General features: G+C 41.2%; 1 protein-coding gene across 16 annotated transcripts in view; it reads right to left on the bottom strand.

Moving 5' to 3' along the window:
- Window positions 1–458: 458 nt before the first annotated feature.
- ENOX1 (ecto-NOX disulfide-thiol exchanger 1) overlaps window positions 459–14318 on the bottom strand; it is a 657005-nt gene continuing 643145 nt past the window's right edge. For 14 of the 16 annotated variants that reach the window (XM_028497888.2, XM_028497885.2, XM_055089622.1 and 11 more), the window contains one exon: window positions 459–1421. In XM_028497888.2, coding sequence (XP_028353689.1) covers window positions 1290–1421 — 132 coding nt within the window. In that variant the 3' untranslated portion in view covers window positions 459–1289. The remainder of the gene's footprint in view (window positions 1422–14318) is intronic. The other 2 variants (XM_028497889.2, XM_028497890.2) reach the window with 1 other exon arrangement.

Here is a 14318-nt window from a genome sequence, read left to right as displayed (position 1 = left end):
AATTAAAGAAGGGAAGCCCAAATTCTCTCTAAGCTGTTGGTCCAAGTGTGAATTCTTTAATTCCTTTTCTAACTTGTATGTATTCCAGAAAACATACAAATAAGTAAATCCAGGAATTAATAATATTAACTAACTAATTAATTGGCTACTTTGTTCCTATGCATGTGGACACAAAACAACGGTAAAATTTATGTTGATTACATTTGGATGTCATATCATCTTGGTATTTTCAAATACTGTCTATTCTAATGCTGTATAATCTTTCCTTAGTACTTTCCACTTTATGATTTTTATATATTCCTGTTTGAAATAACGTTTTGTCTCAATGTCACTCATGCATTTGTTTAATCATCATTTAAAAATGATGGTCTGTGAGATGGGACTGAATAATGTGAAAAATATTTCTTAAGGAAGAATGAAAATATATCAAAGAACAATTTGCAAAACCAATATGGTAGAAGTCATATTTATTGAAAAAAATTAATATCTTTGCTATAAAATTTGTAACAGGAATATTTACTGAATGTTTATTTTGATGCAGAAACCTGAATTTTATACCAAGTACAAGACAGTAGCACTAGTTTTTCTTTTATTTACATTTTATGAAAATTGTTATGCAGTCCATGTTAAAAGAACTTATGATGGAGAATTGTTACATTAGAAAAATAATATTCTTGGTAAAGCATTCTCAAGGAGTCCAATCACATCTTCTGCCTCTTCAATAAGGCAAAAGTCCCTAGAACAGCATATAACTTAATTTACAAAATACAGTAACTGTTCAGACACATATTCAAGTTTTCTTTTGGTATGATTTTTTTTCTCACTGTAAAATTACTTTTTTTCCTCTCTCTCTTTTTTTTTTTTTTTTTTACTAAAACAGAAAGACTTTCAGGAAAATGTCATTGAATGATTTCAGCTATAGATTACATATACAACAACTCTGTAGCCTAGCAACAACCATTGCCACACCATCATTAACTTTAAATATTTTACTTGGTGAGCTATTCTCAAATGTAGCATATTTTAAGGTTTTGCCATCATGACTGTGGAATCGTTGGTTTTCATAGCAAACATATCTGTCACAGTATGAAGCTTTGTTTGTTTTAGGGAACCGGTACACAATTACATTTCCACTCACAAGAGAACTCCACAGATGTAACTAAAGTCAGGCTCTGATGGCTCCATAAAGGTCCTGCGCTGGACCAGCCCCAAACCTCCTGGGCTCACACTGCACAGCCCTGGCTGGGTTCGGGCAGTTTCATATCCAGAGACTTTGCTGCTCTTCACAGTTAGGTAGTTTTAATTCCTTCAAAGGCACACAACTTCCACCTTTTTTCCAGCGTTGCTCCCACGCCTGTGAATTCCTGTTTAAACATGCGTGGCAACCTCATCAAAAGCATTTCGATTTCGTTTGCAGATATCTGTTAGAAAGGAAAAAAAGTCACTTTTGGGCAACAAGGAGGCAGGGGTGTTGAGTGAGGACATGCTTTCCCAATGAGACAAACATGTAGTTTCCTACTAGGCTGTAAAGTAATGTTCTTATAAAAGGAGCACAAGTGAAAGGGCTGAATGTGATTAGCTTCATCATCTCCTGGGCAGCTGGTGGGAGGGGGGCATGAGACAAGTGGGTGGAAAGTTTCAGGTTCACCCTCCATATGGATGGCTACCTTACTGATCGCACCATGCCTGAACAGCCCTCCCTAGATAAAAAAGGAGATGGGGTGGGATTTAAGACGGGTCAGAGCAAACTGATCACCACTTGGGGAAAGCTACCACTCCTCTGATACAAAGGGCAGCACTTTTATCTAACTTGGTGAGGGCCAGAGGGCATGTCGGTGGATTTCTTGCCACCTTAACTTTCTCTTAACTTTCACAGGGACAAGAAGACCATAAAGGTTTAGGAATAAAAATGAAACCCAGCAACCACAGCAATAAAAGTCTCAAGGTCCATCCAGTCATAAAACCCAGGTAAGTTGTTTTTTTTTTGGCGGTACGTGGGCCTCTCACTGTTGTGGCCTCTCCCGTTGCGGAGCACGTGGCTCATGCGCCATGAGCCATGGCTCATGGCCCCAGCCGCTCCGCAGCATGTGGGATCTTCCCGGACCGGGGCACGAACCCGTGTCCCCTGCATCAGCAGGCAGACTCTCAGCCACTGCACCAACAGGGAAGCCCCCAGGTAGGTTTTTTAAATGCAGTTTTTTTTTCTTCTCCCAACTTTTATTACATATATTTTTATACCAGTAATTCATTTTTTCTTAAATAAAGAACAAAACAACCACAACCCTTTTACTCTAATGCAGCCATTGCTCTTTTTTTTTCCTGTCTTTGCAGCCTAATCCATGCATATATATAGGGATCTTAAAATAGCAAGTTGACTGAGATCCTGGAAATGGAGGTCTGACATTTCTGTTTAAATTCCATATCATACATATCATACTATTGTTGTGATCCAAATGACCCTACCAAGATAGTTTTTCTAAGTCTCAACAAGTGAGGATGACAACATTTAGTAAGGATGTGTGAAGACTACTGGCTTAGCACAGATTTGGGCACATAGAAATGTTCAGTGAATAAGACCTCATTATTTTTCATGGTATAATCACTGTATGGATATCATTTTAGAGTCTATGCTTTCCATTTAACAATTAAGAGAGACCAGGGACTTCCCTGGTGGTCCAGTTGTTAAGACTCTGCACTTCCAATGCAGGGGGTGTGGGTTTGACCCCTGGTCAGGGAACAAGGATCCCACACACATGCCATGTGGCCAAAAAAAAAAAAAAAAATCCAAATAAGAGAAACCAAACAACTGATACCACAGAAATACAAAAAACCATAAAAGAATGCTCTGAACAATTATATACCAACAAATTGGACAACCTAGAAGAAATGGACCAGTTTCTAGAAACATACAATCCACCAAAACTGAATCAAGAAGAAATAGATATTTCAAACAGACTGATCACTAGAAATGAAATAGAATCTGTAATTAAAAAAAGAAAAAAAAGCCTCCCTGCAAACAAAAGTCCAGGACCAGATGGCTTCACTGGGCAATTCTACCAAACATACTGATCTTTCTCAAACGCTTCCAAAAGATTGAAGAAGGAATACTCCCAAAGTCATTCTCTGAAGCCACCATCACCCTGATACCAAAACCAGACAAAGACAATATAAAAAAAGAAAATTACAGGCCAATATCTTTCTTTGATGAATATAGATGCAAAAATTCTCAACAAAATACTAGCAAACTGGGTCAGAAGACTAGATGGATGGCAAGGTGAGAAGGACTCATCTTGCCGTGGCTGGCTTTGAAGACAGAGGTAGGGAGCCATGATTCAAGGAACACAGACAGCTTCTAGAAGCTGGACAAGGACTCCTGCCAGTGTTGCTGAGGCATCCTGCATCACTCAGAATCCCAGTGGTTACCCAGTTGGTGCTGAAGGAAGTTCTGTTATGGATGCACAATTAGACTTCCTTATTACTACTGTGAAGGGGTGCTGTTGAGCCTGTTGGTATGGCACTGGTTTGTAAAAAAATCTATCAATCAGTAATTAAGAGTATGTACATCATGAAGATGGCAGAATAGAAGGACCTTGAGCTCACCTCCTGACATGAGCACACCAAAATCACAACTAACTGCTGAACAACCATTGATAAAAAAGACTGGAACCTACCAAAAAAGATATTCTAATCCAAAGACATAAAGAAGAAACTCAGCGAGATGGTAGAAGGGGCACACTTGCGAAATAATCAAATCCCATATCCCCTGGGTGGGCGACCCACAAACTGGAGAACAATTATATCGCAGAAGTTCTCCCACAGGAGTGAGAGTTCTGAGCTCCATGTCAGACTCCCCAGCCTGGGGGGTCTGGCATTGGGAGGAGGACTGCCCAGAGCATTTGGCTTTGAAGGCCAGTGGGGCTTGAGTGCAGGAGCTCCACAGGACCAGAGGAAACAGAGACTCCATTCTTGGAGAGCCCACACGATTTCTTGTGTGCACCAAGACCCAGGGCAAAAGCAGTGACGCCATAGGAGCCTGGGTCAGACCTACCTGCTGGTCTCGGAGGGTCTCCTGGGGAGGCAGGGGGCAGCTGTGGCTCACTATGGGGACAAGAACACTGGTGGAAGAGGTACTGGGGAATATTAATTGGCATGAGCTCTCCTGGAGGCTGCCATTTTGGCACCAAGACCTGGCCCCAGCAGCCTGTAGGCTTCAGTGCTGGGACGCCTCAGGTGAAATGACCAACATGGCGGGAACAGAGCCCCACCCGTCAGTGGATAGGCTGCCTAAAGACTTCCTGAGCCCACAGCCACCTCTAGACATGCCCCTTGACATGGCCCTGCCCAGCAGAGGGCCAAGACCCAGCCCCACCCACCACCAGTGGGCAAGCATCAGCCCTTCCCACCAGGAAGCCTGCACAAGCCTCTAGGCCAGACCCACCCACCAGGGGGCAGACAATAGAAGCAAGAGAACTAGGATCCAGCACGATGCGGAACCAAGTCAGCAAACACAGATCAGAACCTACCCTGGGAACAGCTGGCCCCTGGCCCTTGGGTGACAAGAAGGGAGTGTATTGCTGGGACACATAGGACATCCCCTACAGAGGGCCACTTCTCCAAGGTTAAGAAACATAACTAACCTTCCACATACATAAACATACAAATAGAAATTCAGACAAAATGAGATGGCAGAGGAATATGTTTCAGATGAAGGAACAACATAAAACCCCAGAAGAACAACTAAGTGAAATGGAGATAGGCAATCTACCCGAGAAACAATTCAGAGTAATGATTGCAAGGATGATCCAAGAACTCAGGAAAAGAATGGATGCACAGAGCGAGAAGTTACAAGTTTTTAATAAAGAGTTAGAAAATGTAAAGAGTAACCAAACAGAATTGAAGAATATAATAACTGAAATGAAAAACACTAGAAGGAATCAATAGCAGAATAAATGAAACAGAAGAATGGATAAGTGAGCTGGAAGACACAGTGGTGGAAATCACTGCCACAGAGAAGAATAAAGAAAAAATAATGAAAAGAAATGAGGACAGTTTAAGAGACCTCTGGGACAACATCAAATACACCAACATTTGCATTATAGGGGTCCCAGAAGGAGAAGAGAGAGAGAATGAGCCTGAGAAGATACTTGAAGTGATAAAAGCTGAAAAATTCCCTAACATGGGAAAGGAAACAGTTACCCAAGTCCAGGAAGACAGTCTCAGGCAGGACAAACCCAAGGAGGAACATGCCAAGAAACAGTAATCAAATTGACAAAAATTAAAGACAAAGAAAAAAACATTAAATTAACAAGAAGAGAAAAGCAACAAATAACAAAAAGAAATCCCCATAAGGTTATCAGCTGATTTTTCTGCAGAACCGTTACAGGCCAGAAGGGAGTGGCACAATAGAATTAATGTGATGAAAGGGAAAAACCTACAACCAAGAATACTCTACCCAGCAAGGCTCTCATTCAGATTTGACAGAGGAATCCAAAGATTTACAGTCAAGCAAACACTAGAAGAATTTAGCACCACCAAAGCAACTTTACAAGAAATGCTAAAGGAACTTCCCCAGGTGGAAAGGAAAATGCCACAACTAGAAACAAGAAAATTACAAAATGGGAAGGCTCACTGGTAATGGCAAACATAAAGGTAGGAAATCATCTACACACAAATATGATATCTAAGCCAGTAATCATGAGGAAAGTACAAATGCAGGATATTTGAAACACATTTGGAATTAAGAGATCAGCGACTTAAAACAATTATGTACATAGATATAGACTACTATATCGAAACCTCTTGGTAACTGCAAACAAAAAAATCTATAGTAGGTACACACACAGAAAAGAAAAAGGAGTCCAAACACAACACTAAAGACAGTCATCAAATCACAAGAGAACAAAAGAAGAAAGGAAGAAAAAAGACCTACAAATCCAAAACAATTAACAAAATGGCAGTAAAAACATACATGTTGATAACTACCATATGTAAATGAATTAAATGTCCCAACCAAAAGACACAGACTGGCTGAATGAATACAAAAACAAGATCTGTATATGAGCTGTCTACAAGAGATCCACTTCTCAGACCTAGAGACACATGCAGACTGAAAGTGAGGGGAGGGAAAAAAGGTATTCCCAAATGGAAATCAAAAGAAAGCTGGAGTAGCAATACTCAACAGAAGACAAAATGGAGTTTAAAATACTGTTACAAGAAACAAAGAAGGACACTACACAGTGATCAAGGGATCAATCCAAGAAGAAGATATAACAATTGTAAATATATATGCACCCAACATAGGAGCACCTCAACATATAACGTAAATACTAACAGCCATAAAAGGAGAAATCAACAGTAACAGTGGGGGACTTTTCATCAATGGACATATCATCCAGACAGAAAGTCAATAAGGAAATACAGGCCTTAAGTGACACATTAGACCTGATGGACTTAATTGATATTTATAGAGGATTCCATCCAAAAGCATCAGAATACACTTTCTTCTCAAGTGCACATGGAACATTCTCCAGGATTGATCACATGTTGGGCCACAAAGCAAGCCTCGGTAAATTTAAGAAAAACTGAAATCGTATCAAGCGTCTTTTCCAAGCACAGCGCTATGAGATTAGAAATCAACTACATGAAAAAACCTGCAAAAAACATAAACACGTGGAGGCTAAACAAGATTCTACTAAATAACAATGGATCACTGAAGAAATCAAAGAGGAAATAAAAAATATACCTAGAGACAAGTGAAAGCAAAAACATTACATTCTAAATCCTACAGGACACAGCAAAAATAATTTTAAGAGGAAAGTTTATAGTGATACAAGCTTATCTCAGGGAACGAAAAAAAAAATCTCAAATAAACAACCTAACCTTACACCTAAAGCAACTAGAGAAGGAGGAACAAACAAAACCCAAAATTAGTAGAAAGAAAGAAATCATAAAGAACAAAACAGAAATAGAGACTAAGAAAACAGTAGAAAAGATCAATGAAACTAAAAGCTGGTTCTTTGAAAAGATAAACAAAATTGATAAACTTTTAGTCAGACTCACCAAGAAAAAAAGAGGGCCCAAATCAATAAAATTAAAAATGATAAAGGAGAAGTTACAACCAACACCACAGAGATACAGAGGATGAGACTAGTATGAGCAACTATACATCAATAAAATGGACAACCTAGAAGAAATAAACAAATTCTTAGGAAGGTACAATCTCCCAAGACTGAACCAGGAAGAAATGGAAAATATGAACAGACCAATTACCAGTACTGAAATTGAATCAGTGATTAAAAGACTCCCAACAAACAGAAGTCCAGTGCCAGATGGCTTTGCAGGCAAATTCTACCAAAAATTTAGATAAGAGTTAACACCTATCCTTCTGAAAATATTCCAAAGAACTGTAGAGGAAGGAACACTCCCAAACTCAATCTATGAGGCCACCATCACCCTGATACCAAAATCAGACAAAGATACCACAAAAAGAGAAAATTACAGGCCAGTATCACTGATGAACATGGACACAAAAATCCTCAACAAAATACTAGGAAACTGACTCCAACGATACATTAAAAGGATCATACACCTTAATCAAGTGGAATTTATCCCAGGGATGCAAGGGGCTTTTCAATATCCACAAATCAATCAGTGTGATACACCATATTAACAAATTGAATACAAACCATATGATCATCTCAATAGATGCAGAAAAAGCTTTTGATAAAAATTCAACACCCATTTATGATAAAAACTCTCCAGAAAGTGGGCACAGAGGTAACATATCTCAAAATAATAAAGGCCATATATGACAAACCCATGGCTAACATCATACTCACTGGTGAAAAGCTGAAAGCATTTCCTCTAAGATCAGGAACAAGACAAGGATGTCCACTCTCGCCATTTTTATTCAACAGAGTTTTGGAAGTCCTAGCCACAGCAATCAGAGAAGAAAAAGAAATAAAAGACTTCTTTTCCAAATTGGAAAAGAAGTAAAACTGTTATATTTGCAGATGACATGATTACTGTACATAGAAAATCTTACAGATGCTGCCAGAAAACTATTTACTAGACCTCATCAATGAATTTGGTAAAGTCTCAGGATACGAAATTAATACACAGAAATCTGTTGCGTTTCTATACACTAACAAACAACAAAATATCAGAAAGAGAAATTAAAGAAATAATCCCATTTACCATCACACCAAAAAGAATAAAATACCCTGCAATAAACCTACCTAAGGAGCCAAAAGACCTGTACACTGAAAACTGTTAAGATGCTGATGAAAGAAATTGAAGATGACACAAACAGATGGAAAGATATACTGTGTTCTTGGATTGGAAGGATCAATATTGTCAAAATGACTATACCACCTAAGGCAATCTATAGATTCTATGCAATCCCTATCAAATTACTAATGGCATTTTTCACAGAATTAGAACAAATATTTAAAAATTTTATGGAAACACAAAAGACCCCGAATAGCCAAAACAATCTTGAGAAAGAAAAATGGAGTTGGAGGAATCAGGCTCCCTGACTTCAGACTATACTACAAAGCTACAGTCATCAAAACAGTATGGTGCTGGTGGAAAAACAGAAATATACATCAATGGAACAGGATAGAAAGCCTGGAAATAAGCCCACACACCTATGGTCAGTTAATCTACAACAAAGGAGGCAAGAATATACAATGAAGAAAAGAGTCTTTTTAATAAGTGGTGCTGGGAAAGCTGGACAACTACATGTAAAAAAATGAAATTAGAACATTTTCTAACACCACACACAAAAACAAACTCAAATGGATTAAAGACCTGAATGTACAACTGGATACTATAAAACTCCTAGAGGAAAACATAGGCAGAACACTCTCTGACATAAATTGCAGCATTTTTTTTTTGGATCTCTCTCCTAGAGTAATGGAAATAAAAACAAAAATAAACGGGACCTCATCAAACTTAAAAGCTTTTGCATAGCACAGAAAGCCATATACAAAATGAAAAGACAACCTACAGAATGGGAGAAAATATTTGCAAACAATGCAACTGACAAGGGATTAATCTCCAAAATACACAAACAGCTCATACAACAAAAAATCAACCCAATCAAGAAATGGGTAAAAGATCTAAATAGACATTTTTCCAAAGAAGATATACAGGTGTCCAAAAGACATATGTAACCATACTCAACTCTGCTAATTATTAGACAAATGCAACAAAGCTACAATGAGGTACCACTTCACACCAGTCAGAATGGCCATCATTAAAAACTCTACAGGGCTTCCCTGGTGGCACAGTGGTTGCGAGCCCGCCTGCCGATGCAGGGGACACGGGTTCGTGCCCCGGTCTGGGAGGACCCCACGTGCCGCGGAGCGGCTGGACCCGTGAGCCATGGCTGCTGAGCCTGCGTGTCCGGAGCCTGTGCTCTGCAATGGGAGAGGCCACAGCAGTGAGAAGCCCGCGTACCGCAAAAAAAAAAAAAAAAAACAAAAAAAAAACAAAAAAAAAAACTCTACAAATGGGCTTCCCTGGTGGTGCAGTGGTTGAGAGTCCACCTGCCAATTCAGGGGACACGGGTTCAAGCCCTGGTCTGGGAGGATTCCATGTGCCGCGGAGCAACTAAGCCCATGCATCACAACTACTAAGCCTGTGCTCTAGAGCCTGCGAGCCACAACTACTGAACCCACATGCCACAACCACTGAAGCCCACATGCCTAGAGCCCGTGCTCTGCAACAAGAGAAGCCACTGCAATGAGAAGTCTGTGCACCTCAATGAAGAGTAGCCTGCGCACCTCAACGAAGAGTAGCCTCTGCTTGCCTCAACTAGAGAAATCCCATGCGCAGCAACAAAGACCCAACACAGCCAAAAATAAATTAAATAAATAAATTAAAAACAAACTCTACGAATAACAAATGGTGGAGAGGATGTGGAGAAAAGGGAACCCCCCTACATTGTTGGTGGGAATGTAAGTTGGTACAGCCACTATGGAAAACAGTATGGAGGTTCCTTAAAAAACTAAAAATAGAGCTACCACATGATCCTGCAATCTCACTTCTGGGCATATATCCGAAGAAAACTATAATTTGAAAAGATACATGCACTGCATTTTTCATAGCGGGACTATTTACATAGCTAAAACATGGAAGCAACCTCTAAATGTCCATTGACAGATGAATGGATAAAGAAGATGTGGCGTATTTATAAAATGGAATATTACTCAGCCATAAAAAAGAATGAAATAATGCCATTTGCAGCAACATGGATGTACTTAGAGATTATCAGACTACGTGCAGTAAGCCAGACAAAGACAAATATCATATGATGTTGCTTATATGAGGAATCTAAAAAAAAATGATACAAATGAACTTATGTAAACAACAGAAATAGACTCACAGACATAGAAAACAAACTTATGGTTACCAAAGGGGAAGTGGGGGGGAAAGGATAAATTAGGAGTTTGGGATTAACATATACACACTACTATATATAAATAAATAACTAACAAAGACCTACTGTAAAGCACAGGGAACTATACTCAATGTTTTGTAATAACCTATAAGGAAAAAGAATCTGAAAAAGAATAGATATATTATGTATAACTGAATCACTTTCCTGTACACCTGAAACTAACACAACATTGTAAATCAACTACACTGCAATAAAAAAAAAAGTTATCAAACGAAATCCAGGAATGCATAGAAAAGATCATACCTCATAATCAAGCTGAATTCATCACAGGGTCACAAGAATGGTTCAACATACACAAATCAAACAATGTGATACACCACATCAACAAAAGACAGAAACCACATGATCATCTCAAAAGATGCAGAAAAAGCATTTGATAAAATTCAATATCCATGGATAAAGATATGGCACATATATACAATGGAATATTACTCAGCCATAAAAAGAAATGAAATTTATTTGTGGTGAGGTGGATGGATCTAGAGTATGTCATACAGAGTGAAGTAAGTCAGAAAGAGAAAAACAAATACCGTATGCTAACACATATATATGGAATCTAAAAAAAAAATCGTTCTGAAGAACCTAGGGTCAGGACAAATAAAGACGCAGATGTAGAGAATGGACTTGAGGACATGGGGATGGGGAAGAGTAAGCTGGGACGAAGTGGGAGAGTGGCATGGACATATATACACTACCAAATGTAAAATAGATAGCTAGTGGGAAGCAGCCACATAGCACAGGGAGATCAGCTTGGTGCTTTGTGACCACATACAGGGGTGGGATGGGGGGGTGGGAGGGAGATGCAAGAGAGAGGAGATATGGGGATATAATGTATATGTATAGCTGATTCACTTTGTTATAAAGCAGAAACTAACACACCATTGTAAAGCAATTATACTCCAATAAAGATGTTAAAAATATATATATATGAAGAAAAACCCCCAAATACCTAAAAACTTAATGGCATTAAAAAATATTCAATATGCGTTTATGATAAAAACTCTTACCAAATTGGGTATAGAGGGAACATATCTTAACATAATAAAAGCTATTCATGACAAACCCACAGCCAATATAATTCTCACTGGTGAAATGCTGAAAGCCTTCCTGCTGAAATCTGGAACAGGACAAAGATGCCCACTCTCACCACTTCTATTCAACATAGTATTCCAAGTCCTATCCACAGCAGTCAGACAAGTAAAAGAAATAAAAGGTATCCAAATTGGAAGAGAAGAAGTAAAGTTGTCATATGCAGATGACATGATACTATATATAGAAAACCCTAAAATATCCACACAAAACTATCAGAACTGATAAAATAATTCAGTAAAGTAGCAGAATACAAGATTAACATGCAGAAATCTGTTGCATTTCTTTTTTTCTTTTTTTTTTTTTTTTTTTGTGGTACGCGGGCCTCTCACTGTTGTGGCCTCTCCCCTTGCGGAGCACAGGCTCTGGATGCGCAGGCTCAGCGGCCACGGTTCACGGGCCCAGCCGCTCTGCGGCACGTGGGATCCTCCCAGGCCGGGGCACGAACCCGTGTCGCCTGCATCGGCAGGCGGACTCTCAACCGCTGCGCCACCAGGGAAGCCCTGTTGCATTTCTTTACACTAACAATGAAATATCAGAAAGGGAGAGTAAAAAAAAATCCCTTTAAAAATCACATCAAAAAAACTCCCCAAAAACTTAGGAATAAACCTAAGGGGGGGCGGAGAGAAGATAGCGGAAGAGTAAGACGCGGAGATCACCTTCCTCCCCACAAATACATCAGAAATACATCGACACGTGGAACTGCTCCTATATAACACCCACTGAACACTGGCAGAAGACCTCAGACCTCCCAAAAGGCAAGAAACACCCCCACGTACCTGGGTAGGGCAAAAGAAAAAAGAATAAACAGAGACAAAAGAATAGGGACGGGACCTGCACCAGTGGGAGGGACCTGTGAAGGAGGAAAGGTTTCCACACACTAGAAGCCCCTTCGTGGGCGGCGGCTGCGGGTGGTGGACGGGAGGGGCTTCGGAGCCGCAGAGGAGAGCGCAGTAACGGTGCAGAGGGCAAAGCGGAGAGATTCCCACAGAGGACCGGTGCCGACCAGCACTCACCAGCCTGAGAGGCTTGTCTGCTCACCCGCTGGGACAGGTGGGGGCTGGGAGCTGAGGCTCGGGTTTCGGTCGGAAGCTGCGGCGTGAACACAGACTGAAAGGGTTAGTGCACCACGGCTAGCCGGGAGGGAGTCTGGGAGAAGTCTGGAGCTGCCCAAGAGGCAAGAGACCTTTTCTTCCCTCTTTGCTTCCTGGGGTGCGAGGAGAGGGGATTAAGCGCGCCGCTTAAAGGAGCTCCAGAGACGGGCGCAGAGCTGCCGAAGAGACAAGAGACTTTTTCTTGCCTCTTTGTTTCCTGTTGCGAGAGGAGAGGGGATTAAGTGCGCCACGTAAAGGAGCTCCAGAAACGGGCGCGAGCTGCGGCTGTCGGCGCGGACACCAGAGACAGGCGTGGGACACTAGGGCTGCTGCTGCCGCCTCCAAGAAGCTTGTGTGCGAGCACAGGTCACTCTCCACACCTCCCCTCCCGGGGGCCTGTGCAGCCCGCCGCCACCAAGAGGCCTGTGTGCGAGCACAGGTCACTCTCCACACCTCCCCTCCCGGGAGCCTGTGCAGCCCACCACTGCTGGGGTCCCGGGATCCAGGGACAGCTTCCCCAGGAGAACGCGCGGTGCGCCTCGGGCTGGTACAGCGTCACGCTGGCCTCTGCCGCCGCAGGCTCGCCCTGCATCCGTGCCCCTCCCTCCCCCCGGCCTGAGTGAGCCAGAACCCCCGAATCAGCGGCTCCTTTAACCCCGTCCTGTCTGAGTGAAGAGCAGACGCCCTCGGACGACCTACGCGCAGAGGCGGGGCCAAGTCCAAAGCTGAACACCAGGAGCTGTGCGAACAAAGAGGAGAGGGAGAGGTCTCTCCCAGTAGCCTCAGAAGCAGCGGATTAAAGGCCACAATTAGCTTGAAGCACCCTGCATCTGTGGAAAACCTGAATAGACAGCAAATCATCCCAAGTTGAAGAGTTAGACTTTGGGAGCAAGATATATTATTATTATTTTATCTTCTTTCTTTCTTTCTTTCTTTTTCTTTCTTTCTCTTCCCTTTCCTTTCTTCCTCCCTCCCTCCCTTCCTTACTTTCTTCCTCCCTTCCTTCATCCCTTTCTTCCTCTCTTCCTTCCTTCCTTTCTTGCTTCCTTCCTTCCTTCATTTCTTCCTTCCTTTCTTGCTTCATCCCTTCATTTCTTCCTTCCTTCCTCTCTTTCTTTCCTTTCTATTTTTTCTCCCTTTTATTCTGAGCCGTGTGGATTAACAAATCATCCCAAGTTGAAGAGTTAGACTTTGGGAGCAAGATATATTATTATTTTCCCCTTTTTCTCTTTTTGTGAGTGTGTATGTGTGTGCTGCTGTGTGAGATTTTGTCTGTATAGCTTTGCTTTCACCATTTGTCCTAGGATTCTGACCGACCCGTATTTTTTTTGTTGTTTTTTATAAAATTTTTCATAATAATTTTTTTATTTTAATAACTTTATTTTATCTTCTTTCTTTCTTTCTTTCTTTTTCTTTCTTTCTCTTCCCTTTCCTTTCTTCCTCCCTCCCTCCCTTCCTTACTTTCTTCCTCCCTTCCTTCATCCCTTTCTTCCTCTCTTCCTTCCTTCCTTTCTTGCTTCCTTCCTTCCTTCATTTCTTCCTTCCTTTCTTGCTTCATCCCTTCATTTCTTCCTTTCTTCCTCTCTTTCTTTCCTTTCTATTTTTTCTCCCTTTTATTCTGAGCCGTGTGGATTAAAGGCTCTTGGTGCCCCAGCCAGGCGTCAGGGCTG

The sequence above is a fragment of the Physeter macrocephalus genome, chromosome 13, assembly GCF_002837175.3.
Source record: "Physeter macrocephalus isolate SW-GA chromosome 13, ASM283717v5, whole genome shotgun sequence".
Classification (NCBI taxonomy): Eukaryota; Metazoa; Chordata; class Mammalia; order Artiodactyla; family Physeteridae; genus Physeter; species Physeter macrocephalus.
The sequence above is the reverse complement of the archived record's forward strand: the minus strand, read 5'-3'. Positions and strand labels throughout refer to the sequence as shown.